Source organism: Salmo trutta, chromosome 9 (assembly GCF_901001165.1).
Source record: "Salmo trutta chromosome 9, fSalTru1.1, whole genome shotgun sequence".
In the NCBI taxonomy this organism is placed as follows: Eukaryota; Metazoa; Chordata; class Actinopteri; order Salmoniformes; family Salmonidae; genus Salmo; species Salmo trutta.
In genome coordinates, this window is record NC_042965.1 from 30,903,388 (window position 1) to 30,930,075 (window position 26,688).

At 41.0% G+C, this 26,688-nt stretch overlaps 1 protein-coding gene across 2 annotated transcripts; it reads right to left on the reverse strand.

The window, feature by feature from the left end:
- Positions 1 to 3,656: 3,656 nt before the first annotated feature.
- Positions 3,657 to 26,557, reverse strand: LOC115200393 (serine/threonine-protein kinase A-Raf). 2 transcript variants are annotated; one of them, XM_029763431.1, is made up of 16 exons: positions 26,472 to 26,556; positions 25,280 to 25,491; positions 24,804 to 24,907; positions 24,412 to 24,514; positions 24,039 to 24,193; positions 18,091 to 18,195; positions 17,090 to 17,234; positions 16,867 to 16,897; positions 16,633 to 16,760; positions 16,197 to 16,399; positions 15,776 to 15,952; positions 13,830 to 13,876; positions 11,874 to 11,992; positions 7,853 to 7,984; positions 7,441 to 7,575; positions 3,657 to 7,268 (listed from the first exon to the last, which is right to left on the reverse strand). In XM_029763431.1, the coding sequence occupies exons 2-16, from the start codon at positions 25,388 to 25,390 to the stop codon at positions 7,128 to 7,130; spliced, it is 1,836 nt and encodes a 611-aa protein (XP_029619291.1). In that variant the 5' UTR covers positions 25,391 to 25,491; positions 26,472 to 26,556; the 3' UTR covers positions 3,657 to 7,127. The 2 variants fall into 2 exon arrangements, with proteins under 2 accessions (XP_029619291.1, XP_029619292.1); XM_029763432.1 differs by lacking the exon at positions 18,091 to 18,195 and having other exon boundaries at positions 26,472 to 26,557.
- Between the last annotated feature and the right edge of the window lie 131 nt (positions 26,558 to 26,688).

Here is a 26,688-nt window from a genome sequence, read left to right on the forward strand (position 1 = left end):
GTGAAAACGCTACAACATTGTTTGGGCTGGGTTGTTTGTAACAAGGAAATAAAGGATGCTTTTTGTTGTGCATCTCCATTCAGGCCCCTTTCTATGTAGATCTGCAGTTTTTCACACCACCTTAATATACGGAACAAAAATATAAATGTAACAATTTCTACGTTTTTACTGAGATACAGTTTATATAAGGAAATAAGTCAATTGAAATAAATTAATTCGTCTCTAATCTATGGATATCACATGACGGGCAGGGGTGCAGCCATGGGTGGGCCTTGGAGAGCATAGGCCCACCCGCTGGGGAGCCAGGCCCAGCCAATCAGAATGATTTTTTCCACTCAAAAGGGCCTTATTACATACAGAAATACTCCTCTGTGGATGCAGCTTATGGTAGAGAAATTAACATTCAGTTAGCAGGCAACAGCTCTGGTGGACATTCCTGCAGTCAACATGCCAGTTGCATGCTCCCTCAAAACTTGAGACATCTGTGGCATTGTGTTGTGTGACAAAACTGCACATTTCAAAGTGGCCTTTTATTGTCCTGAGCACAAGGTGCACCTGTGTAATGATCGTGCTGTTTAATCAGCTTCTTGATATGCCACACCTGTCAGGTGGCAAAGGACAAATACTCACTAACAGTATTTAAAAAAAACTAAGTATTTAAGTAAACAAATTTGGGCACATTTTAGCAAAATAAGCTTTTGTTCGTATGGAAAATTTCAGGGATTTTTTTTATTTCATCACATTAACATGGGACCAACGCTTTACATTTTTTCTCAATCCTGGGGTGGGATATATTTAACTTGAGGTGAGAGAACCATAAGCAACATCTTGCAGGTACATTTGCAAATAAACTTGAAGGTAGCCTATGCATTAAAGGTCCAATGCAGATGTTTTTATCTCAATATCAAATCATTTCTGTGTAACAAAGTACCTTACTGTGATATTTTTTTCATAAAAAAACAAAACAAAAGCTTCTTAGCACATAGCAATATCTCAATCAAGAATTTTGGAAAAAAAAAGAAAACTTCCTGTTATTGGCAGAGAGGTTAGGAACTCTTTCTAATTGGTTTATTAACTAATGTAATTAATTAAGAGACCAGTCAACAGGCAGGCATAAAACTCCATCCCACCAACAGGCGGAAATATCAGGCAGATCTTTCAAACAGTGCTAACACTAAAAGGGCAGTATCATAATTTTCATAATATTATTCCAACCCCATTGTGGAAATACACTATATTCAGAAAGTATTCAGACCCCTTGACTATTTCCACAGACTTATTCTATAACGATAAAATGAACAAAATTCAAAACTAAAATAAACCATTTACATAGGTATTCAGACCCTTTACTCAGTACTTAGTTCAAGCACCTTTGGCATAAAATTACCGCCTCGAGTCTTGGGTATGACGCTACAATCTTGGCACACCTGTATTTGGGGAGTTTTTCCCATTCTTCTCTGCAGATCCTCTCAAGCTCTGTCAGGTTAGATGGGGAGCAGGCTCTGGCTGGGCCACTCAAGGACATTCAGAGACTTGTCCCGAAGCCACTCCTGCATTGTCTTTGCTGTGTACTTAGAGTCGTTGTCCTGTTGGAAGGTGAACCTTCAACATGCTTCACCATAAGGATGGTGCCAGGTGTCCTCCAGACGTGATGCTTGCAATTCAGGCCAAAGAGTTCAATCTTGGTTTCATCAGAACAAAGAACCTTGTTTCTTATGGTCGGAGAATCCTTTAGGTGACTTTTGGCAAACTCCAAGCGGGCTGTCATGTGCGTTTTACAAAGGAGTGGCTTCCGTCTGGCCAGTCTACCATAAAAGCCTGATTGGTGAAGTGCTGAAGAGATGGTTGTCCTTCTCTGGAACTCTGTCAGAGTAACCATTGGGTTCTTGGTCACCTCCCTGACCTAGATCCTTCTCCCTTGATTTCTCAGTTTGGCCAGGCGGCCAGCTCTAGGAAGAGTCTTGGTGGTTCCAAACTTCTTCCATTTAAGAATGATGGAGGCCACTGTTTTCTTGGGGGATCTTCAATGCTGCAGAAATGTTTTGGTACCCTTCCCCAGACCTGTGCCTCGACACAATTCTATCACGGCGCTCTACATACAACTCCTACCTCATGGCTTACTTTTTTTTTTTTTTTTGCTCTGACATGCAGTCAACTGTGGGACCTTATATAGACAGGTGTGTGCCTTTCCAAATCATGTCCAATCAATTCAATTTACCATAGGTGGACTCCAATCAACTTGTCGAAACATCTCAAGGATGATCAATGGAAACAGGATGCACCTGAGCTCAATTTTGAGTCTCATAGCAACAGGTCTGAATACTTGTTTACGGTCTGTTTAAAAAAAAAAATAATAATTGCAAACATTCTAACAACCTGTTTTTGCTTTGTCATTATGGGATAGTGTGTAGATTGACGAGGAAAAACATATTTAATCAATTTTAGAATAAGGCTGTAACATAACAAAATTTGGAAAAAGTGAAAGGGTCTGAATACACTGTTTATAGAAATGTTGACACCCCTTACAATTTGTGGATTTGGCTATTTCAGCCACATCCATTGCTGACAGGTATAAAATCAACCACACAGCCATGCAAACATGTTTAGCCAAACATTGGCAGTAGAATGGCCTTACTGAAGAGTTCAGTGACTTTCAACGTGGCACTGTCATAGGATGCCACCCTTCCAACAAGTCAGTTCGTCAAATTTCTGCCCTACTAGAGCTGCCTCGGTCTACTGTAAGTGCTGTTATTGTGGAGTGGAAACATTTAAGAGCAACTACGGCCGCAAAGCGGTAAGCCACACAAGCGCACAGAATGGGTGTAAACACTGATTTCGAGTTCCAAACTGTCTCTGGAAGCAACATCAGCACAATAAATGTTAGTCAGGAGCTTCATGAAATGGGTTTCCATGGCCTAGCAGCCAGACACAAGCCTAAGCTCATCATGCGCACTGCGAAGCGTCAGCTGGAGTGGTGTAAAGCTCGCCGCCATTGGACTCTGGAGCAGTGGAAACGCTTTCTCTGGAGTGATGAATCACACTTCACCATCTGTCAGTCCAATGGACAAATCTAGGTTTGGCAAATGCCAGGTGAACACCACCTGCCCCAAAGCTTAGTGCCAACTGTAAAGTTTGGTGGAGAAGGAAAAATGGTCTGGGACTGTTTTTCATGGTTCTGGCTAGGCCCCTTTGAGAAATCTTAATGCTACAGTTTACAATGCCACTCTACACGATTCTGTGCTTCCAACTTTATGCCAAACAGTTTGGGAAGGCCTTTTCTTGTTTAAGCTTGACATTGCCCCTGTGCACAAAGCAAGGTCCATACAGAAAAGGTTTGTTGAGATTGGTGTGGAAAAGAACTTGACTGGCCTGCACAGAGCCCTGACCTCAAACCCATTGAACACCTTTGGGATGAATTGGAACGCCAACAGAGCCAGGCCTAATCGCCCAACCTCATTAATGCTCTTGGCTGAATGGAAGTAAGTCCCCGCAGCAATGTTCCAACATCTAGTGGAAAGCCTTCCCAAAAGAGTGGAGGGTGTTGTAGCAGCAAAGGGGGACCAACTCCATATTAATGCCTGTAATTTTGGAATGAGATGTTCGACAAGCACTGGGCCTTAAGTAAATAATAAAAACAGACATTTAAGCATTCCATAAGTATTCCACAGTTTTATTTAAAGAATAAAATCCTGCATCAATATTTTAAGACAAAAAAACCTAAGATTTCCTTAATTTTAAAATAATTGTTCTTTTTTGAAACCGTCACAAAAAATAGAAACAAGTACAATTTTGTAATTTAAAATGTTTTACTGTACACAGCAGAATATACCATTTATTGCAAACTGAACACCCCTGATACCTCAGAAACTATACACAATTATTTCAATTCACCTAGAGATATGCAAAACTACTGAGTTCGTTAATTATATTTTCTGGTCAAATATGACAGTCCGGTTTCTCTGCCATGTGCCCCTGTAATTACCATGTGTCTGAAGCACAGTAAGTGGCATCTTCAATGTGACGTCATGCCTTTAGTACAGTCCATTTTAGGGGAGGCCAATTTCTTTATTTAGTTTGTACAAAATTCCAGTAAATGTGGCACTTTTGTCCTCCTTTCTGCAAACATACAACAGAATAAACTAATGGGGAAGTCATAAAAAAAAAAAAAAAAGCAGAGCTCGCCACAGAGTCCCTCTGAGTGACAAACATGTTTACTAATTAATTAAGCAGAAACCGACTGACTTACATTATGGTAAAGCAATGCACCAAACGTAAGATGCTAGACTATTCCTGCATTATGGACATCTCTAAACACACAGGACAATAAGAAATAAAGTCTATAAAAAGGGATTTCATTTGGAAAAATATGTTTCATTCAGCCTTTGGGCTATTCAATTACTTATGACCTACACATCATAAGACAAAGTAATGGTTTGATGTACAACGCCTTAAAAAATGTGTTCCATGGTTTTTTCTTTCTTTTGCTGCGTATCACAATAATAACAGTACATGCCATTTTAATGACACATTCCATGTTTACTGGTCTAATCAGAGGAGGGTAGGGTTGCAAAATTCTGCTAACTTTCCAAAAGTTTGAGTTTTCCAGAATTCCTAGTTAGTTGATTCCGGATTTCCTGCTCATTCCGGGAATATGCCAACAGGGATTTCTGGGTATGACATAATGTTGCCCAGTGGCCCAAGAGGACACTGTATATGCAGTATAGTGGGTGTATACGACATTATTCCACCCCAGTAAATTACTCACTGCGGCCAAGTAACAGTTGCACAAGAAAATGTTGTAATCAAAAGCCAAATAAATACACCTGCATGACACAGCGCATCAGAAATCTGAAACTCAATTAGAATAGTTTGAGACAGTACCATGACTAAAAAGGACATATCGTTAAGTTAGAGAACCCAAACCATCCATGATTTAAATGCTGTAAAGAGTGATCTCTTATCACTCAGTAAATATTTAATCCACAAAGGTCCATGACCGCAGATCCATCACACTGCTTTATGTAATGACAATATCAATAAATAAGATGAGAAATCTTTTCCAACCCTTTTCTACCAAAATCCCCAAGCCAAACCTATTCATCCAAACCTATTCATACAACCCAATCATAACCACCAACCTCATTGGAATGAGGAAACAAAATAGGGTGCCCAGCCCCTCTAAAGAATCTAGGTTAAAAACCTGTATATCATCTGCTTTTTATAAAAGCTGTCAGTTATGTTTGTTGAGTAACCATCGACCCATGATAGAATCTGCACTTGTTTAAATTGATCATGTCAAATACAGTATCAAGAAATCACACCCCTGTACTGTCCATTGCGAGCATACATAACACCAAAAACAACAGACCCCTTATGGGTTAAGATCACAGTTACGGTTAGTTAAAATAAATGTTTTTTTTAAAAGGTCACCGATGATTCAAATCTGCCTCTTTTTGTAACCAGTATTCAGCCAAATAACTGCCGTCCCCACCCCATTGCACCATGGAGCCATCTACTTAGCATCAATTGAAAAAGCCTCTCAAAACAACAATCAATGCACTTTCACTGAAAGAAGCTGGAAACTAATAGGCTAAATCACTGCTAATGCAAACCAAGTAAGCAACCACCTTTCACTAGTTACAATGCTCAATTGAAGTAGCAGCCTGCAATTAACAGCAATACGAAGGAGGAACAGGAGAAATGATTGATTTAACAGCAACTATTTTCCAAAGTGTTTAAGCTACTCAAAAATATGGCTTGTATTTGTTTTTAATAACTGTTCCAAAAAAAAGACAAAATTATATTGAAAGTAGGAATCAGACGTCAAACTAGAGGTCACATGATTGATAATGACTAGCACATTTTAAACTAAACCAAAAACATCCACGGAAGAGACTACTTTTCACTACAATGAGCAAGAAAACTGTACAAGTAAGGCAGCTTGTTTTAACCAGATTAGTCAAAGCTAGGACAAGTGCTGCCCCATGGTGCATTGGAGAGTCAAGCAGACTGTAAGCATGTAAAGCATTGAGAATACTCTTCACTCATCTGTTAAGACTACAGGTTTCATGGTCACACAGAAGCTCTCTGGGCTGAACTAACCTACATGTATTCAATGGAAAAAATGCACAGGTTTGAACATGTCTGGGTCGTATTCATTAGGCACCAAACGTAAGAAAACAGACTGAAAAATGGAGGGACTACCTAAACTTATCCAATAAGAACCACTTGTTTTTTTTATTTCCGATGGCAAAGCATTATGTCATGGTGTGCACTAATGAATACGACCCTTCTGTGCATTTCAAAATGTTGAGGTACCCATATGACACTGCAGTTCACGGCTTCAAAACTGCTGGTCTTAGACAGTGGCATATCGATCCATGTTGTATAGCAGCAATACAACTTATTCATCTTCATATTCTAACAATGCATTGATGACACTAATTTACCAAAACCGTTATGGGACCAGAAGGACCAATAACTTAAAATATGGTCATAAAACCAAGTGAAATTCACTTCTCTGCAAGCACTTCTCTTCCATCGCTTGCACTTAATCTCAGAACGCTGACTTCAAAATGATTCAACAAAAAAAAGTATTGTCCCTTCCCCCCAAAAGCAGCCTTGAGAAATCCATAGCCACGCATGTACAGTATAGGAATGTAGGGGGTCTGACATGGCCAGGCTAGCGTGTGTTCTGCAGTTCCAGTTTGTGTAGGCCTGTGAGCAGGGGAAAGGGAGGGGAGCGGTGTGTTTTGAAGTGGAGTAGGGAGAGACTGAGGGCTCAGGGGGTTGTCTGCGTGTCGAGGGGTTATATGTGTTGGTGGTGGTGTCTGTGGGAGGAGCCCCAACCAGTGCCAGAGGAAGGGGAACGCTGGGTTGTGTCCCAAATGGCAGTCTTATAGTGTCCCATAGGGATCGGGTAAAAAGTAGTGCACCATGTAGGGAATAGGGTGCCATTTGGTACGTAGCCTCTGGGGTATTGGGATGGGCAGCTGTCAGTGCACTCTCTCTTATGGGAATAATGCAGCCATCGGTTGCATCAGTGATGGTCTCTTTTCTTCTCTCTCGCTCTCAGACACAGGGACAGACAGATGGCTTCTGGGACTGGGAGCCTGGCAGGTCAGGGTTCAAATGGGCATCAGCCGAGTGGTGTTGAACAGGAGTGGGTTCAGTTCCTCAGCATGCACAGCCCTGTGGAGGGAGGGCTCCGAGGCACTCCGCTCGATTTTTGGTAACAGGTCCTGGACCTGCTCAATGCCTAACATGATCTGAGGAGAAACAAAGTAAACATTGTAGAATTGGAAAGGTACTCACATTCAAACCATAAACAGCAAGAACCAAGGAGGCGGAGATGGATAAAACAAAACAATGAGAACAGTATGTAAAGAGGAAAAGCCCTGTTGTTGACTGATTAAATGCTTTGGCAGTGCTCTCTCTCACCTGTGGAAAGAGGGGCCTCTCATCACGTTTGAACTTCAGGCAGTCAATGATGAGCCTCTTCATTGATTTGGGTGAGCTACTGGACAGCAAACTGAGGTCTGGAGACAAGTAGCCGCGCCCAACCATAAAGAGTATCTGAGAGGGAAGAAGGGTTGTTAAAATGTATGTCTCTGGTTGGGAATAGAATATACAACAGTATCAGTTCTTATCTACGAGACGTTTGAATGTGAATGATCTTAAATAGCATACATGTTAGCTGCACCCTTCAGATCTGTATTAAGAGGTAAACCGTTCCTATCCTCCTCTCGGTAGTCTCATTTTATATTTATGTTTTTTTGTAAAATTTTAACAATTTCATTGTAATTATTTGTTCTCGTAACTCTGCTTGCTGCTGCCATTATAATCGTTTCACCTGGTCTCTGTTGTTGATCTGGGAATAAGGCAGAGTCCCTGACATCAGCTCAAACAGAACCACCCCGTAGCCATACACGTCTGACTGAAACGTATAAGGGTTGGTGTCCTGCATCCGGATCACCTCAGGAGCCTAAAAACACAAAACGCACACATATCGTTGGACAGCTAACTCAAGCACAAACATTTGATTTTATCTGCAGGTTCCATGAAGATTAATTTAAGACTTTTTCCATTTGCCTGGCTACCCAGTTTCTTCTCTGCAATGAGTCTGGATTGGAGTACATTCCTGACTCTTCACCGAATGCGAACACATTCGGGCCGTTTGACTGGTCCAGGAACCGATGGGTTGGGCCAGAGCCGGAACACATGGGTAAAGCGGCAGTTTGAAAATTCGTCATTGGCTTTGATACTCTGATTGGTTTGAAACGTTCCCAACACCCCTACATCACCAAACGACTTCAATGATGGAAGTTTCAAGCTTAGATGCCCATAGAGTAGATACCCATAGACTTCTAGTCATTGCGCCAATGCTAGTTAGCAATTGCACTAGTTAGCAACTTTCCTCAAACTGCACACGAGAGAAATAAACATTGTATTCAGAAGTTCAGGAAATTCAGTTCCCTTCATGTTTTGTGTCCTTGCCACGATACCTCAGAGTATTGCAACAACCTTAACTGTTATACTAACAAAGCTGAGACTACTCTTACTGTTAAGAGGACAGTTTTAAAAACAGTCTTTCCCACAAATATATTTTTAAAATGTTGCCCAACTGTCAGTATGCTTGCACTTATCAGAAAGCATATCTCCCTTCACTTCATGTGCAAAGGGGAGAGGGAGAAGCAGCGAAATAGAGACAGGGCAGTGACTTATTGCAGGAAGCAGGTTAATCCAGATTCATACACATTGCTTTTCCATTACTTCTAACCAAATTTCCATGACTAACAATTAGACATTACTTGATGTAAGTAGGAAAAAGTATGCATAATATGGTATCGACACTGGGAGGCTGCTCTTTGATCCCATGTACCATCTCCTGCCGTTGTGCAAGACACCCCCCTCCCCAAAGTATTATACCTGTTAGGAAACTGTATAAAACACATGGTCAACCCTCAGTCTGGAGTACTGGGTGTGAAGGCTTTTGAGCAAGCCCTGCTCAAACACACCAGAGCCACTTTATCAAGGTCCTGTTGAGCAGTTTATTTCTAAAATGTGGTTTATTAGAGGGGGATGGGAAAAGCACACCCATTAGCTCTCACAGAGAATGGTTGACCACCCTTGATGTATAACATTGCAACCAAATACATTTCATGCCTTTTGAAATAATTAGCTCATTCAATATATATATATATATATATATATATATATATATATATATATATATATATATATATATAAAAATCAAAGATCAAATGGCTATGGTAGGACACAAATATTTTTACTCAGCTGAAGCAAGCTAACATTTTCCTCAGGAAATGTAGCTTTTCCAGTTTAGTCAATCTTAGCTACCTTAAGTGTTTACTTTGCAGGTTCACTAGCATCTATTGAGTTGCATTGTCCCATAGATTGGATGACCAAATCAACTGGAAGTATCAACAAAACACGTTTTGAAGCCACATAATCGAAAAGGCTACATCAAATGTATTTTCCTAAAATTACTCTGATACAAATTATTTTGATTTGATTAGTTGTGATTGAACCAAATCTCAACTAATATAAATGGTGAAGTGAATCGTTTGTTTCGTCAAAAATACTTGTTTAGGGCCTCCCGAGTGGCGCAGCGGTCTAAGGCAATGCATCGCAGTGCTAGAGGCGTCACAACAGACCTGGGTTCAACCCTGGGCTGTATCACAACTGTCTGTGATTGGGAGTCCCATAGGGCAGAGCGTCCGGGTGATAAGATTATTATATAATAATGGTAAATGAATAGAGAATCCGACCCTGTCACGTAACCAATTAGTAGTTATGTAGCATGGGTAATGAATAATTAAAGTACTGAACGGAAGTCCCATAAGGTCTAGTAGAGACCCGGAAGGGAGAGAAATGTGTGTGTGTGATTAGTGATCCTAAAGGAACTGTAGACGTGTGTGTGAAGAAACAGGGAGTAGCCTTCAAGGTTCCCCTAATCTCCGGGGAAAGGAACAGGCAGCGCTGGATAGTGATTAACAGTGGTGGGAAGTCCGGGGAGGGATACTATTCACCTACTGTTCGGGTGTATGGGTGTGCGTAGGATATCTACTGTTTGTGTGGAGGTATGTGCGTAAGCGGGGAGGGAGAATAAAATTAAATTCTTTGTGGAATGTTCGGCAGAATGTTCTCTGAATAAACTGTACAAACTTTTTGCAGATGCTGAGTCTTTGCCTAATTATTAACCCATTGTCTTACAAACCTTGGGAATTAGTCAAGGCTTATTGATTGTTAATTATTATAATAATAATAATTGGGATAAAATAATTCCCTTAACACCGGGTTAGAGGAGGGTTTGGCCGGAGGGGCTTTACATGGCTCATCGCACTCGCGTGTTTTGAATTGGTTACTTGTCTGTTCTCTATCATATTTTATAGGCTAGGCCTACCTGCTGCTGCAACGTCTGACTGACTCCTTGAGCAACAGCCCACTCGTCTTGCACACATGCAGGTGATGCGAGCAAACAAACGAGCTGAAGTGTCATTCCGATCCTGGCGGATATGTTGATTTTTTATTTGACTGACAATCTTTAAACTGTGCCTAATGTGACGACCCTCCCACTCTGTCTGCTGTATTTTCTCTCTTTGCTCTTGTTCCTTATTAGGATGCCGGTGGGCGGAGTTGGAAGGGTCGTCAGCTAGATGGGAAACACCTGGGCTCGGGTGTGGCCCAGGATAAAGACACCTCTTCCACAGTCATTAAGAGACTCTCTCCACGCAGACACTTTATTGATTTTGGTTGTGTAGTTTTGTGGCTTTTTGGTTATTTGCTTTGGCACCTTTCAACACCCTGCATTATTACATTCAGGTATGCAAAACACTCACTTACACTACTGATTACTGATTACACACACCATTGTTAATAACTTAGTTACTTTATTTAATAAATATATATTTTGATACTCCTTGTCTCCACGTTGTCTCCCTTTTGTTGCGAACTCTGAGCCAGTTCGTAACACTAAATATATTAAATTCATTTCCATGACCTTTCCAAAACTTCTAGGATGTTATAATTTTCCAAACCTTTTTCAGGCGTGGAAAACAATTTCAAAATGTCATGACTTTTCCAGGATTTTCATGACTGTAGGAACCCTGGTTAATGCACATTACTGTTGACATTTGTTTTTTTAGAACCCAAAAGATCTGCAGGAACGATGTTTAGCCTAATCACCGAAATTATAGACGTAATCAAAATTGCTTCGGTAAGAGGGGGGCAATGTCGGTGTCTAGTTTTCAGTTAATCGTCCCAGCTCTAGTTACTGTTGTCTTAAATTGTAAAGACCACTTTCTCTCTGCAACAGCCCGACTTGCACAAGACGAGCACATGCAGATAAGCTCTGTAACATCTTGAAAGTGTGCTCAAGAATAGTTATTTGTAAAAAATAAAAATGTTACCGTGGTGGCAACAATTAAGCAGCTGCACAATAACAGAAACTGTGTAGTTATCGCCGTTGTATTTTTTAAGACCTTTGAAAACTGAAATGAAGACATTGTAAGACTTAAGGCCTTTAAATCAGATAATTAAATTCATTTAAGACAAACACTTTAAGGACCCGCAGACACCCTGTTTAAGATGTTACAACTGCGGTCTTTATACTGAAAGAGTAATCACGCATGAAAAATACAACCCCTCTAAACTCTCCAGGAAAACTCACATTACTAAATGTAGTTTGACAGTTAATGTGAAATGATGCTACCCCCACTATCAGCCAGTGATATCTAGGTTGTATTCCTAGACACCAAATGGAAGAAAAAGGACTGAAACAGACTACCTGAACTTGTTCAATGAGACACTGTGCTGTAAATTAATACAACCCAGGAGTGCAAGGAACTTACCATCCACAGAATGGAACCGCTAGGCTGTTCTACCTGCTCGGAGCCACTCCATCGAGACTTCACTGTGGCCAGCCCAAAGTCCCCGATCTTCACAGTCCAGCCCTCATGGAGGAAGATGTCTGACAACAGAGCTCAGGAACATGGCAGCAGGTAGGTAGGTATATACATTTGGAAAAGCAAATCACATTGGTGATTTTAACACAACCTTCAAAATGAAAAAAAAAACTTGAAATTGATAGCATTCTACAAAACTGATCTAGATTCAGACACAAGCATTGGCCTCAAGTGATACTGGTGGTGGGCATCTTTCTCTGACAAACATTTGATACATTTTGACAAATACGATAAGTTGATACATTTGTTCTAATTAATCTCCATGAATGTTTGATTTGCCAGAAAGAATGTGTTTTAAAGGCTACTTCACCTTTAAAAAGAAAAGATGCTCTGGCACAGTTTGAAGCTTAAAAAAGGCTCACACCAAGCAATATAAGCACTAAAATCATGATGCAAAGATTTCCCAACTGAACAGATATTGACAGACTATAAAAATATTAATATTAGTGGTGAACACAGCACTGAACTCACAGACAACACACACAAATAAATAGGGTGCTCAAAAATGCTTCTGTGGTCATTGATCATTGGCTTCTAACTAGGCTTCTGGCCAACCACATAGGCCTAGAACTGACAGATCCTCACCAGAGACAGCGTTAAGCACACCACAGATCCAAACTCATGGCCCGTATTCATAGAGTCTTAGAGTAGGACTGCTGATCTAAGATCAGGTCCTCCCGATCCATATAATCTACACGGATTAAAAATATAAAAACGCAACATATAACAATTTAAAAGATTTTACTGAGTTACAGTTCATATAAGGAAATCAGTTAAATGAAATGAATTCATTAGTCCCTAATCTATGGATTTCACATGACTGGGAATACAGATATGCATCTGTTGGTCACAGATACCTTAAAAAAAAAAGGTAGGGGCATGGATCAGAAAACCAGTCAGTATCTGGTGTGACCACCATTTGACTTATGCGACATCTCCTTTGCATAGAGTCGATCAGGCTGTTGATTGCAGCCTTTGGAATGTTGTCCCATTCCTCTTCAATGGCTGTGCAAAGTTGCTGGATATTTGCATGAACTGTAACACGCTGTCACACAAAGATCCAGAGCATCCCAAACATGCTCAGCGTGTGACATGTCTGGCGAGTATGCCATGGAAGAACTGGGACATTTTCAGCTTCCAGGAATTGTATACAGATTCTTGCGACATGGGGCTGTGCATTATCATGCTGAAACATGAGGTGATGGCGGTGGATGAATGGCATGACAATAGGTGTCAGGATCGTGTCACGGTATCTCTGTGCATTCAAATTGCCATCGATAAAATGCAATTGTGCTCGTAACCCTAACCCCACCAGCAAACCTTTCGCCCACACATGGTCTGCAGTTGTGAGGCCGGTTGTACGTACCGCCAAATTCTCTAAAGCGATGTTTGAAGCGGCTTGTGGTAGAGAAATTAAAAGTAAATTCTCTGGCAACAGCTCTGGTGGACATTCCTGCAGTCAGCATGCCAATTGCACGCTCCCTCAAAATATGAGACATCTGTGTCATTGTGACGTGTGACAAAAGCTGCACATTTTAGAGTGTCCTTTTAATTGTCCCCAGCACAAGGTGCACCTGTTTAATCAGCTTCTTGATATGCCACACCTGTTAGGTGGATGGATTATCTTGGCAAAGGAGAAATGCTCACTAACAGGGATGTAAACAAATTTATGCACAAAATTTGAGAGAAATAAGCTATTTGTGCATATGGAACATTTCTGTGCTCTTATTTCATCTCATGAAACATGGGACCAACACTTTACATGTTGTATTTATATTTTTGTTCAGTGTAAATTAATCTTATTCTACTTCAGAAGTAAAAGCCCAGCTCAAGAAAGGATACTGTTTGATTTCAGGTCTCGATGAATTATATTCTTGGCATGAAGATAACTGAAAAAAGAAAAAAGGCCTGTTATTTCTAAATGTATACATAAAGCAAATACAAAAGCAGATAAGCTAAAAAAGAACATACTGCATGTTAATACTTTTCAAAAGCACCATGTGTTGTGATAAAGACAGTTGAACAAAGCTCACGAGGCATTTATAAATTATATTCTAAAAGAATCAATAGTTATACAGTTGAAATCTGAAGTTTACATACACTTTGGTTGGAGTCATTAACACTTGTTTTTCAACCACTCCACAAATTTCTTGTTAACAAACTATAGTTTTGGCAAGTCGGTTAGGACATCTACTTTGTGCATCACACAAGTAATCTTTCCAACAATTGTTTAGACAGATTATTTCACTTATTATTCACTTTATCACAATTCCAGCGGGTCAGAAGTTTACATACACTAAGTTGACTGTGCCTTTAAACAGCTTGGAAAATTCTAGAAAATTATGTCATGGCTATAGAAGCTTCTGATAGGCTAATTTACATCATTTGAGTCAATTGGAGGTGTATCTGTGGATGTATTTCAAGGCCTACCTTCAAACTCAGTGCCTCTTTGCTTGACATCATGGGAAAATCAAAAGAAAATCAGCCAAGACCTCAGAAAAAAAAAGTGTAGACCTCCACAAGTCTGGTTCATCCTTGGGAGCAATTTCCAAATGCCTGAAGGTACCACGTTCATCTGTACAAACAATAGTACGCAAGTATAAACACCATGGGACCACATAGCCATCATACCGCTCAGGATGGAGACGCGTTCTGTCTCTTAGAGATGAAAGTACTTTGGTGCGAAAAGTGCAAATCTATCCCAGAACAACAGCAAAGGACCTTGTGAAGATGCTGGAGGAAACAGGTACAAATGTATCTATAGCCACAGTAAAACGAGTCCTATATCGGCATAACCTGAAAGGCCGCTCAGCAAGGAAGAAGCCACTGCTCCAAAACCGCCATAAAAAAGCCAGACTACGGTTTGCAACTGCACATGGGGACAAAGATCGCACTTCTTGGAGAAATGTCCTCTGGTCTGATGAAACAAAAATAGAACTGTTTGGCCATAATGACCATCGTTATGTTTGGAGGAAAAAGGGGGAGGCTTGCAAGCCGAAGAACACCATCCCAACCGTGAAGCACGGGGGTGGCAGCATCATGTTGGGAGGGTGCTTTGCTGCAGGAAGGACTGGTGCACTTCACAAAATAGATGGCATCATGAGGCAGGAAAATGTGGTGGATATATTGAAGCAACATCTCAAGACATCAGTCAGGAAGTTAAAGCTTGGTCGCAAACGGGTCTTCCAAATGGACAATGACCCCAAGCATACTTCTAAAGTTGTGGAAAAATGGCTTAAGGACAACAAAGTCATGGTATTGGAGTGGCCATCACAAAGCCCTGACCTCAAGCCTGTAGAAAATTTGTGGGCAGAACTGAAAAAGTGTGTGCGAGCAAGGAGGCCTACAAACCTGACTCAGTTACACCAGCTCTGTCAGGAGTAAAGGGCCAAAATTCACCTAACTTATTGTGGGGAGCTTGTGGAAGGCTACCCGAAACATTTGACCCAAGTTAAACAATTGAAAGGCAATGCTACCAAATACTTATTGAGTGTATGTAAACTTCTGACCCACTGGGAATGTGATGAAAGAAATAAAACTGAAATAAATAATTCTCTCTACTATTATTCTGACATTTAACGTTCTTAAAATAAAGTGCCGATCCTAACTGACCTACGACAGGGAATATTTACTAGGATTAAATGTCAGGAATTGTGAAAAACTGAGTTTAAATGTATTTGGCTAAGGTGTATGTAAACTTCCGACTTCAACTGTATATCATGAATTTTAAAAAAATATATAAAATGGATTGCCACTTTAATAACAGTGTTTAAAGTGAAATAGCTTACTCCATGCCCTGTGCCGTCTGCCTGGCAACGTCGATGCGGCGCATGGTGTCAAACTTGGTCTCGGAGACGTGCAGATGACGGTATAGGCTGCTGCCCTCACACCACTGTGTGATGATGGCAAAGTTAGGCTTAGTCATAAAGCCCATAAACAGCAGAATGTTGACGTGGCGTGTCTTTCTGCAGGGGGGGGACACACCAATATCAGTCACAACACACACTGTTATCAATATCTCACCCAAACTGCATGTTCCACAGTTCTAACAACAATACTCATGTTAACTCACGGTAGGACAGTTTCAGTAAAAACAGCTACGTAAATTGCAATACAGTACCGTCAAGTAATGTGCCGTATTTCAAGACCTCCAAAAAAAAAACATGAATTAATTTGTCAACGTAAGAAGAGGGCAGGTACAGTACTCACCTTAGGACTTGCATTTCATTTTTAAAAGCCTGCAGCTGCTCAGGTGTTGGTTCTGTCACTTTGAGGATCTTGATGGCCACATCTCCGTGCCACTTTCCCTTGAAAACAGTCCCAAAGGAGCCTGCACCTATCCTTTTTTGCATGGTGACTTCACGAGAGTGGACCTCCCAGTAGTAACTTGAGTCTCTATAACCGCCACGGTGCTGAAACACACTTTTACTTAACACCATTTTCAACAACATCCCCATCACTAATTAACAAGGAGCACCAAGGGTTCAGTCTCAGACACATACCACTTTCTAAAAACAAGAAAAGGTAATGATGACATCTCCCAAAAAGACTGCAACAACTGATGCCAGAACCTTTTTTCACCCAGATGAGATCCTCATTCCATAGAAGGGTTTTAGTAGCGCCGGCAAATCTAAACGTTACTTACCACTTTCTTTTTGTCGTCAGATGAGGAGGGCTTGCGCTCTTTGTGCTCTGAGGGGGATTTAGGGGGTCTCCTGCCAGGGGAGTCCAGGGAGGGTGGGCTGGTGGAGGGTTTGGATGAGGGTTCAGGACCTGTAAAGAACAGTATTCAAATGAGCAGGTTATGAGACAAATGTCCAAGTGCAAAATAATCTCAAAGAAATGGGTGAGGATAAAGAAATCAGACTTGAAATCTCACCCATTGTATTGTTTTGTATTTTTAACGCCTCCTAAAAAGGAGAAACACATGGTCTCATATTAATGAAACATTCACCGACTCACATTGATGTCCACTGTGTGTGTGATGTATGCTATTGTAGGGGTTGAGAAATAAGCAGAAGACACATTTCCATGGTTCACTGTAACAAATAGACTAATGAATTTGCATTGTAAACCCTGTGTTACAGGAGTGACTGTCTCACCTCTATGATGCTGACTCCGGCAGGGCCCACTGTGCTGACCATGTGGACATTGGGGGTGGAGGTAGACCGATGCCTCTGTAGGGATGGTCCATCTCCAACTGGCGGGGGGAACAGGAAGGCAGAGGTCGGGGACAGAAGTCCATGCCTACAAGACACAAAGGGGCACAACAGAACAGGTTCGGTTCATTTCTGAAGAGTTATGGTTATCCATTTGAGGGGGCACCAATACCATATGGTTTCTGTGACTACATCCTAAATGGCACACTATTCCCTTTATAGTGCACTACTTCTGACCAGAGCCCCATGGGATAGGTAGTGCACTACTTCTGACCAGAGACATATGGGATGGCCCGCAGATCAATTTCCTAAGACCAAAAATGTATAGAATGTGACTTAGAATAAAAAAAGTACAATTTCAAAATTTGGCATTGCATCATCAGTTTCTCTCTTGTCATTTCAGTCACTCAATTAGCCCAGCTACATTTTTTAGACTAATTTAACCAGCCATCTAAACTTTTAGTAACCCTGGTGAAATTACCAGGGGGCCCCCATTCATTTTGTTAGTCACTCTCACTCAGACATCATATTCAAAACTGCAAACATTTCTTTCCACCCTATGGCAAAATGAGTAGAAATGCATGAAATGTGTTATAAAATGTCTAAATCTTCACTCGCCCCTTGGCAAAACGTGTAGAATTGCAGGAAATTAACTCTAAAAAGAATTATCCGCTGTCAAGAGGGGGGGGGGGGCCGCAAAACATGTTTTGCTTGTAAGGTGGGGGGGGACCCCCCCCGCAACAAAATGTCACTTAGGGCCCCCAAAAGACTAGGGCCGGCTCTGACTGCATGTGTGGGTATGGGATTGCAGACCCACGAATCACTGCGGCCTCTCATGAGTTCAGATTTTTTGTGGCCCCCACCCCCATCAAATTTGCCCATCCCTGATATAGGGAATAGGGTGTCCTTTGGGACGCGTGTGACTATGGTTCAGATCCACTTACCCAGAAGAATCTGGGGTTAAGGCTATGTCGCTCTGGGATATGGAGTTGTCTGGCAACAGTATGGATATCTGAGGGTACTCATCTGTGCAGGGATTAGGTGTGAACCTGGAAATAAGGTACAGTACACACACAGAGAGTAAGCAGAGGGTAAAGAGCTGTTCCAGTCACACAATGCTAACAGTAAAACAAATATGAAGTGATATTGGTGACATTGTGAAAAGCACAACAAAATGCATGGAGAACATTATGGGATTTGATTATTTTAGTTTGACCAACTTTTTATTTCGTTCTGTCTTTTTGAAGGGCGGGTGGGTGGGGGCGGAACTACAGAAATTCAGCCGTGACAATATATTCATTTTGATAAGGATTAAACCTGCAAAATATCTTAACAATAAACACAATAAATAAGTCTCCATTAAAAAAAAAAAGAAAACTAAAAAGGACAGTTTTGTATGGGCTGTCTCTATCCACTGCATCCGCCCTTATGTCGCTCTTCCGTATCTGCAGTGGAAAGTGGCAGAGCTACAACGTTGTTTGTCAGATGAACAGATATCCCAGGAAGAAAAAATAAAAATAAAAATCGGTCTTCACATGAAAATGTCTGTAGTGGTTTGGCCTAACTTTGAAAAGATGAAACTCTCGAACATGATGGTGTTTTCTGTTTTTCTTTACAACCCCCACTAATGTCACGCGACTCGTCTGAAGGTAACCCATACAAATTAATGGAAGTATGGAGGTAGTTGTCCCAACAAAAGGGGTTAAATGTGTCCACTTGTTTCTTTTTTTCTGAGCTTTCTTATATCTCCTACATATAGGACAGACACTTCAAAACCTTACTCCATATGATTTACTTTTTGACTGTCTTTTTTTTAAATTTACGAATGTGTTATTCAATGCATTTCTATGGGCTACAGTAGTAAAGGCCAAATTCAATATTCTATCAAATATATATTTTTGTTGGGGTGGGGGATACCTAAAGGGGTCCTAAAATTCAAAATCAAATAGCTAAATGATCCACGATATCACCACCTGAAAACAATTCCAGATCTTAGCTTAGTAGAATGGGACCAACACTTCACATTTAGCATGTATATTTTTGTTCAGTATAAATTAAGTTCTGTCTTGATTTTCAAAAGAGTAATAGCTACCTGGTCTGAAAATAGTGTTTGTTGATAATGCTCTAACATCGATAGCAGATTTGGAAATGTTATCTTCTTTGTGATTTATTCAACCCAGATGCAAAGCTAGTTGCATTATTTCTAATAAAACCTTTAGCGGCATCTCATAGGAGCCGGTGGAAAATCAACTTAATTTTTATTGATCATTATGAATTTAGTTCAATTTCAAATTGATCACAGAATGTAGGATTTTTTTGTCATGAAATGTTCTAATGCCATTTTGTGGCTCTTTTAGGAGATTCTGACATTTCAAGTTGGCAGTGGTAAGCGTGGTGGTCGGACAAGCTCATATCGATTAATTAAAGAAAATAGAGATGTAGATAATAGTATGAAATCGATGTGAGAATGATTTATGCATGTTTAAGTAGAAAGTGTGCTCTTTTGCTTTAGGATTATGTGCTCACCAGGCATCAATGAGGTTGTAAACAGAGTATATGCTGGAGAGCCTTGCCTTGGTTGCATGTGGATTGTAGTTGGTCTTATTAGATTTGTCCCACATGTCCAAAATACCATTCATGTCCGTCCCAATAACCAGATGGAATTCAGTTAATTCTAACAATATGCTGTTCAGAGAATGCAACATTTTTTAAGATCATAAGAATTTGAAGAGTACATATTAATAAAAAGTCAATTTGCATGATTGATACAATAAAAGTGCCTTCCTCACCATCTTAAATAAGCATGCTCCATTCAAAAGAAACATTTAACTAGGAATAGATACAGCCCTTGGTTCACTCCAGACCTGTCTGCCCTTCACCAGCACAAAAACAGCCTGTGGCGTTCTGCATTAGCATCGAATAGCCCCCGTGATATGCAACTTTTTAGGGAAGTTAGGAACCAATATACACAGGCAGTTAGGAAAGCTAAGGCTAGCTTGTTCAAAGATAAATTTGCATCCTGTAGCACAAACTCCAAAACGTTCTGGGACACTGTAAAGTCCATGGAGAATAAGAGCACCTCCTCCCAGCTGCCCACTGCACTGAGGCTAGGAAACATTGTCACTACCGATAAATCCACAATAATTGAGAATTTCAATAAGCATTTTTCTACAGCTGGCCATACTTTCCATTTGGCTACCCCTACCCCGGCTAACAGCCCTGCGCTCCCCACAGCAACTCGCCCAAACCTCCCCCACTTCTCCTTCACCCAAATCCAGATAGCTGATGTTCTGAAAGAGCTGCAAAATCTGGACCCCTATAAATCAGCCGGGGTAGACAATTTTAGAAAGAGAGGGTCCAGATTATCTGCCGAAATTATTGCAACCCCCGCCTGTTCAACCTCTTTCTTATCGTCAGATTCCCATAGATTGGAAAGCTGCCACGGTCATCCCCCTCTTCAAAGGGGGATGACACTCTAGACCCAAACTGCTACAGAACTAGATCTATTCTACCCTGCCTTTCTAAGGTCTTTGAAAGCCAAGTTAACAGATTACCGACCATTTCGAATCTCACTGCACCTTCTCCGCTATGCAATCTGGTTTCAGAGCTGGTCATGGGTCCAACTCAACCACGCTCAAGGTCCTAAACGATATTCATAACCGCCATCAATAAGAGACATTACTGTGTAGCCGTATTCATCTACCTGGCTAAGGCTTTCGACTCTGTCAATCACCACATTCTTATTGGCAGTCAACAGCCTTGGTTTCTCAAATGATTGCCTCGCTTGGTTCACCAACTACTTCTCCGGTAGAGTTCAGCATGTCAAATCAGAGGGCTTGTTGTCCGGACCTCTGGCAGTCTCTATGGGGGTGCCACAGGGTTCAATTCTCGGGCCGACTCCCTTCTCTGTATACATCAATGATGTTGCTCTCGCTGCTGGTGATTCTCTGATCCACCTCTACGCAGACGACACCATTTTGTATACCTCTGGCCCTTTGTTGGACACTTAACTAACCTCCAGTTGAGCTTCAATGCCATACAACTCTCCTTCCGTGGCCTCCAACTGCTCTTAAATGCAAGTAAAACTAAATGCATGCTCTTCAACCGATCGCTGCCTGCACATGCCAGCCCGTCCAGCATCACTACTCTGGGCAGTTCCGACTTAGGTATTTGTATTTGTCCACATATTCTAGGTGTCTGGTTAGACTGTAAACTCTCCTTCCAGACTCACATTAAACATCTCCAATCCAAAATTAAATCTAGAATCGGCTTCCTATTTCGCAACAAAGCAGCCTTCACTCATGCTGCCAAACATACCCTCGTAAAACTGACCATCCTACCGATCCTCGACGATGTCATTTACAAAATAGCCTCCAACACTACTCAACAAATTGGATGCAGTCCATCACAGTGCCATCCGTTTTGTCACCAAAGCCCCATATACTACCCACCACTGCGACCTGTACGATCTCGTTGGCTGGCCCTCACTTCATACTCGTCGCCAAACCCACTGGCTCCAGGTCATCTACAAGTCTCTGCTAGGTAAAGCCCCGCCTTATCTCAGCTCATTGGTCACCATAGCAGCACCCACAGCACGCGCTACAGCAGGTATATCTCACTGGTCACCCGCCTCTCCTTCCAGTTCTCTGCTGCCAATGACTGGAACGAACTGCAAACATTTCTGAAGCTGGAGACTTACCTCCCTCACTAGCTTTAAGCACCAGCTGTCAGAGCAGCTCACAGATCACTGCACATAGCTCATCTGTAAATAGCCCATCCAATCTACCTCATCCCCATACTGTATTTATTTATCTTGCTCCTTTGCACCCCAGTATCTCTACTTGCACATTCATCTTCTGCACATCTTACCATTGCAGTGTTTAATTGCTTTATTGTAATTACGTCGACACCATGGTCTATTTATTGCCTTACATCTCTTATCCTACCTCATTTGCACATGCTGTATATAGAATTTTCTACTGTATGTTTGTTTTTTCCATGTGTAACTGTGTTGTATGTGTCGAACTGCTTTGCTTTATCTTGGCCAGGTCGCAGTTGCAAATGAGAACTTGTTCTCAACTAGCCTACCTGGTTAAATAAATAAAATCAAAATGTTGATTCTGCCTTCTTGGTCTTCACCCAGAATTGTAATTTTAAGTTTCCTATGTATTATTATGATTACACATTTAGTTTTGTTTGGGGCTAATGAAAAAGCAGCCTTCTGTACAAATGGTTCTCTATTCTATGCGAGTCTTTTTGGAGCAGGTGTGTTTCTTGGATCATTGCTATATCAACATGGTTTCTTGTTAGGATATCAAGAAAGCTGGGACGTTTAATAAGGACAGTTTGGGACTTTCAAATGCCAAGACAGAATAGCTAGCGTTGCCATTTTTTAAAAATCTTTAGTGTTAGTAAGCCCATGGATGTGAAACAAAAGGGTTTTACCCAGAGGGAAACCCACACATTCTCCCCCCCCACTCTAAATTACCCCTAAACATAATGTACCCTCAATTTGTATTAAGCATGTATGTGCTCTATGTAAGAGATAAATTCAGCAGCGTAAAGAGGGGGACAGCCATCTATCCTAAACAGTTTAGCCCAAAGGGATGCAATGCTCTATAGCCCCACAAGGACGCAACCCTTGTAAATGTTATCACAATTTACTGGATAGTTACAACACTATTGACTCATACAATCTAGAACAGTATCCCCGTTCCATCCCCATGTCCTCGACCAGGGCTCTAAAGTACAACCCTTTGGATCGCATATGCTCCTAGATATTTCGCTGTGTGACATTACATATTATTTTAGGAGCACCAGTGAGACAAAAGATGTAATAAAAATAAACACCCAGATAATTGCTGTAATGATAGGTGTCACTGTGCAGATGTTTCCAAGTCCACTAGAGAAAAAGCAATCAGAGATGAATTTGTTTAATCCAAAGCCTACATGTAAAGAATATTAAAGGCCGCTTCTTCAGTGATTTGTATTTCTTGCAACTTTCTGAAGAAGTCACGGCATGGCAATGCCTGCGTATACCACTGTGTAGGCAACAGTTATTTTTCAAGGCTTTCCCAAAAACTGGCAGAATGATATATCATGATGATTTGTATCAATCGGGTGGTCTTTTGTTTTGCAAACTCTATTCCGCATGCAGTACAGAAACACCGCCAGCCAAACACCAGTCTCTTGAGGTGCATAATTGAAATTAAAGGGCAACTATACCTGCCAAAATATTTTATTGTGGTCTGCTGATGAGGTTTATTAATCATTGTTATCCAAATGTTGTTTTCTATGAAAAGTGAGATTTTTAGGAGTGAAAACCAGAAGGGGAAGAAAAAAACAAACAAAAAAAAAAAAAAAAAAAAAAAAAAATATGGGGAAATCCAAAACGTTTGTTTCTTGTGTTATAAATGTATTGACTGGTAAGAACTCTGAGTGGCTGGTAGTTATTTTCATCTAACTGACACAGTGGTTTATGAACAGGGCCTAAAAGCTATGTCACGAGTCATTCCCAAACCACTCATGGGCATTTGTTTAAACCTTGTTCAGTCAGGTTACATCATTAGCTAACAACCTGGTTACTTTACCAGTACATCAAAACATTTGGGGGAACAAAAAGAAAGGGAAAAGGACAGCTTCTTTAGAAGACCACTGATCATAGCAATGAATGAATGAGTGCTCTCTTGCATGTCGTCACTCACAAACTTGACTTGCTTAAAGAGACAGGGTAGAATTGTCTATGTAATGCATCTCACTAGGTAGTGCTTTTACACAACGTAGAAAGCTAATATAAAAAGATATCTCTTCTGGCACTCCTAGATTTGTTGTGGGAAAACTAGCGCTACCAATGAAAAATGCTAATTTAGAACCCTGTCCTCGACAGACTCACCGTTTTGTCATAGTGTCCATGTCCACACACACAGTGGGAACTTTGCTGCTGCAGTGCTGGTGAAACTTGTAGCCACATGTCTGACATCTGAAGCCGTTGAACAGAAACTTGTGGCAGAAGTCACAATAGGCCAACTTGAAGAAGGTTTTCCGTACCTGCAATAAAAAATAATGTGAAAGTATATTTTTCAGACATTTCAGTTGAAGAGAAAGTGAGGAGAGTTGTAACAAAGTAGTGGTAAGTCTGCTATACTAACCCACACAGTCAGAAGCACGTGAGTTCAGAAGGTGGTGGTGTTAACCACTACTGGAAAAATAAGTGTTGCCTTACAATACACAAATGCAAAGGTGAAACATTTACAAGAGCTACTTACAAAGTTATGCATGGCAAGAGGGACATCATCCAACACATCTACAAGCAGCTCTTCTCCTACCAGCGGGGTGATGTCAGTGTTCCAATCAGTTAGTCTCTTGCGACTGTGGGGGAGGGGGGGTGTCAGATTAAAAAAAGACCAATGATATCTAAGAAAAACAAATCTAAATCAGAAAACTGTATTACCATGAAAGAAATGTATCTTGGGGTTGTACATAGAGGGTTAAGACGCATTAACAATGAACCACTTACCGATTATTTCGTAAACAGACACTGCTAGAACCTTTTACTTATTGAACTGTACACACACCTTGCCAGATGAGACAAGAAAGATGCTTAAAAATGGAGATGGTGCAAAACAAGATATTAAAATGAGCTAGGACAGACACTTACCCCTCTAGGAGTCGAAACACTGCGCAACAGTCCTGGCTCAGGCCCCTCACTTTAAGGGCTTTATCCAGACTGTCATAAACGGTCTGGCCAGGGCGAACATTCACCTGCAGACACAAACAGTAGGGAGTTTCGTGTAGTTTAGCAATTTCAAGTAGGGGGAAGTGGCATGTTGTGTCAGAGAAAGATAACTACTTTCACATAATAAAATACAGCACCAACTCTGTTTACAGTTATGAAATTGTGTGAGTTACATATTCACAGTGAATTATTTGGATTTCTATGGTAAACCATTTGTTTTCTCATGTTTGAGAAACGTGATAAGAAATAGATTGGAACTGGGCCTTAGGCACCAGCTGGGACAACACCAACTGTCTGCTAGGAGTTAGTCATTGATGCAGGCGTGAATCATTCGTCTTGAAAATAATTCAATTTTTCATGTAATACAAATGCCCAAAAGATTATTGTGAAAGTCTTACCACAGTCCTCTGTTTATTGGGGAGGTAGACGCGGATGGTGCCCCCACCTCGGGGCACGTCCTCTGGACTGGTCTCACCAGAGGAGGAGCAAGAGGAGGAGTTGGAGGACATGATGAGAGGCTGGAGGAGCAGGGGAGGCAGCACTGAGATGCTTCAACCGCAGGTGAACTTCATGCACTGGGGATCCGGGGGAGTGTGCCCTTACCTGGAACCTGAGACAGACAGTGCTACGAATTAGCTACGATCCATTTGAATCCAATCAAACGAGTGAGACAAATGTGCCCATAATTATGAACATAGATTGACTAAGTATGTTGCAACTAGCAAGGATGATACCACATTGTGTAAACTAGGTAAAGAACTGGTAAATAAACAGAAGAGGCCTCATTTCTACATCTCCAAAAAATAGCTGCTCACAGTAAAAACTGTCTAAAAAGGGTTGCTTGTACCAAAACAGCTGAGTTGGTGTAGGTTATCAATGGCTCGAACAAATGTGATTTATCATGGATGATTACTACTTTGACACTTTAACTAGTTAAACTTACTAACCAGCTAGCTAACTTCATAGGCAACTTCACGTAGCCTAGACATTGCTAGTTAACGTTCATTACTACAGCATGTCTCGCTGCACTTTGACTCACAGCCAGACATTTAATGTGCACGCGAAATTGCATTATTGCTGTCAAGTACCGTAGGAGCCTTGTTGGCTTTGTAAAGCTACTTTATGGCTAAAGTCGTTGGCAAGGCAATTACGTAGCTATCCTAGCTTAGCATATAGTAATGATATTTGACTGTTTAGCAATATGACATTTCCACATTTTGGAAGCCATGTTTCTCTCAGTACAACTACCACTGAGGCTTGCAATTCGTTTATATTATTTTGATGGAATGACAATACCGCGTCGACGAGGCTGTTATAAATAGTTTCTTAATTCCTGTCAGGTGTTTATTTCACGTTCGAGTGAGTGCTTTCGTGAGGCGGAAAGGGATTAGCTAGCTAGCTATGAGCCATCTAGCGCGTTAGGTTGCTACTTTTGCTGTCTGATACTATCATGTAACGAAAAGCTTGTTTCACTCTAATTTACGTAATAACATAAGCAACTGCCTAATTCATCATTGGCAATTCAATACCATTGCAAAACGAGTCATTCATAAACAACTAACCGCAAATTTGGTTTTGGAATAGTCTTACCTGAGGGAGCCATCTTGAATGCTCTCAATCAGAAGTAGAAGCTCTTGGAAAGCGGAACACCTCCGTGATGCGCGCTCCCTATTGGTCAATTCTCACATGTATACTCGCTCATTGGATAACGTAATATAACATAAAGGGGCGGGTGTTACAAGTAAACATGATTTTTTTTAAAAGTTACATTGTACAAACTTATGTTACAGTAAACTACAAACGACGT

Bases quoted from the DNA above. Each gene is read 5' to 3' on its own strand.
- LOC115200393 (XM_029763431.1), bottom strand. From the start codon at position 25,390: ATGTCCTCCAACTCCTCCTCTTGCTCCTCCTCTGGTGAGACCAGTCCA. The intron at 24,515-24,803 runs GTAAGTGTCTGT...CCTCCCCCACAG, and splicing joins GTGTTTCGACTCCTAGAGGG to TCGCAAGAGACTAACTGATT. The intron at 16,400-16,632 runs GTAAGTAACGTT...AGTGTGTTTCAG, and splicing joins CTGACGACAAAAAGAAAGTG to CACCGTGGCGGTTATAGAGA.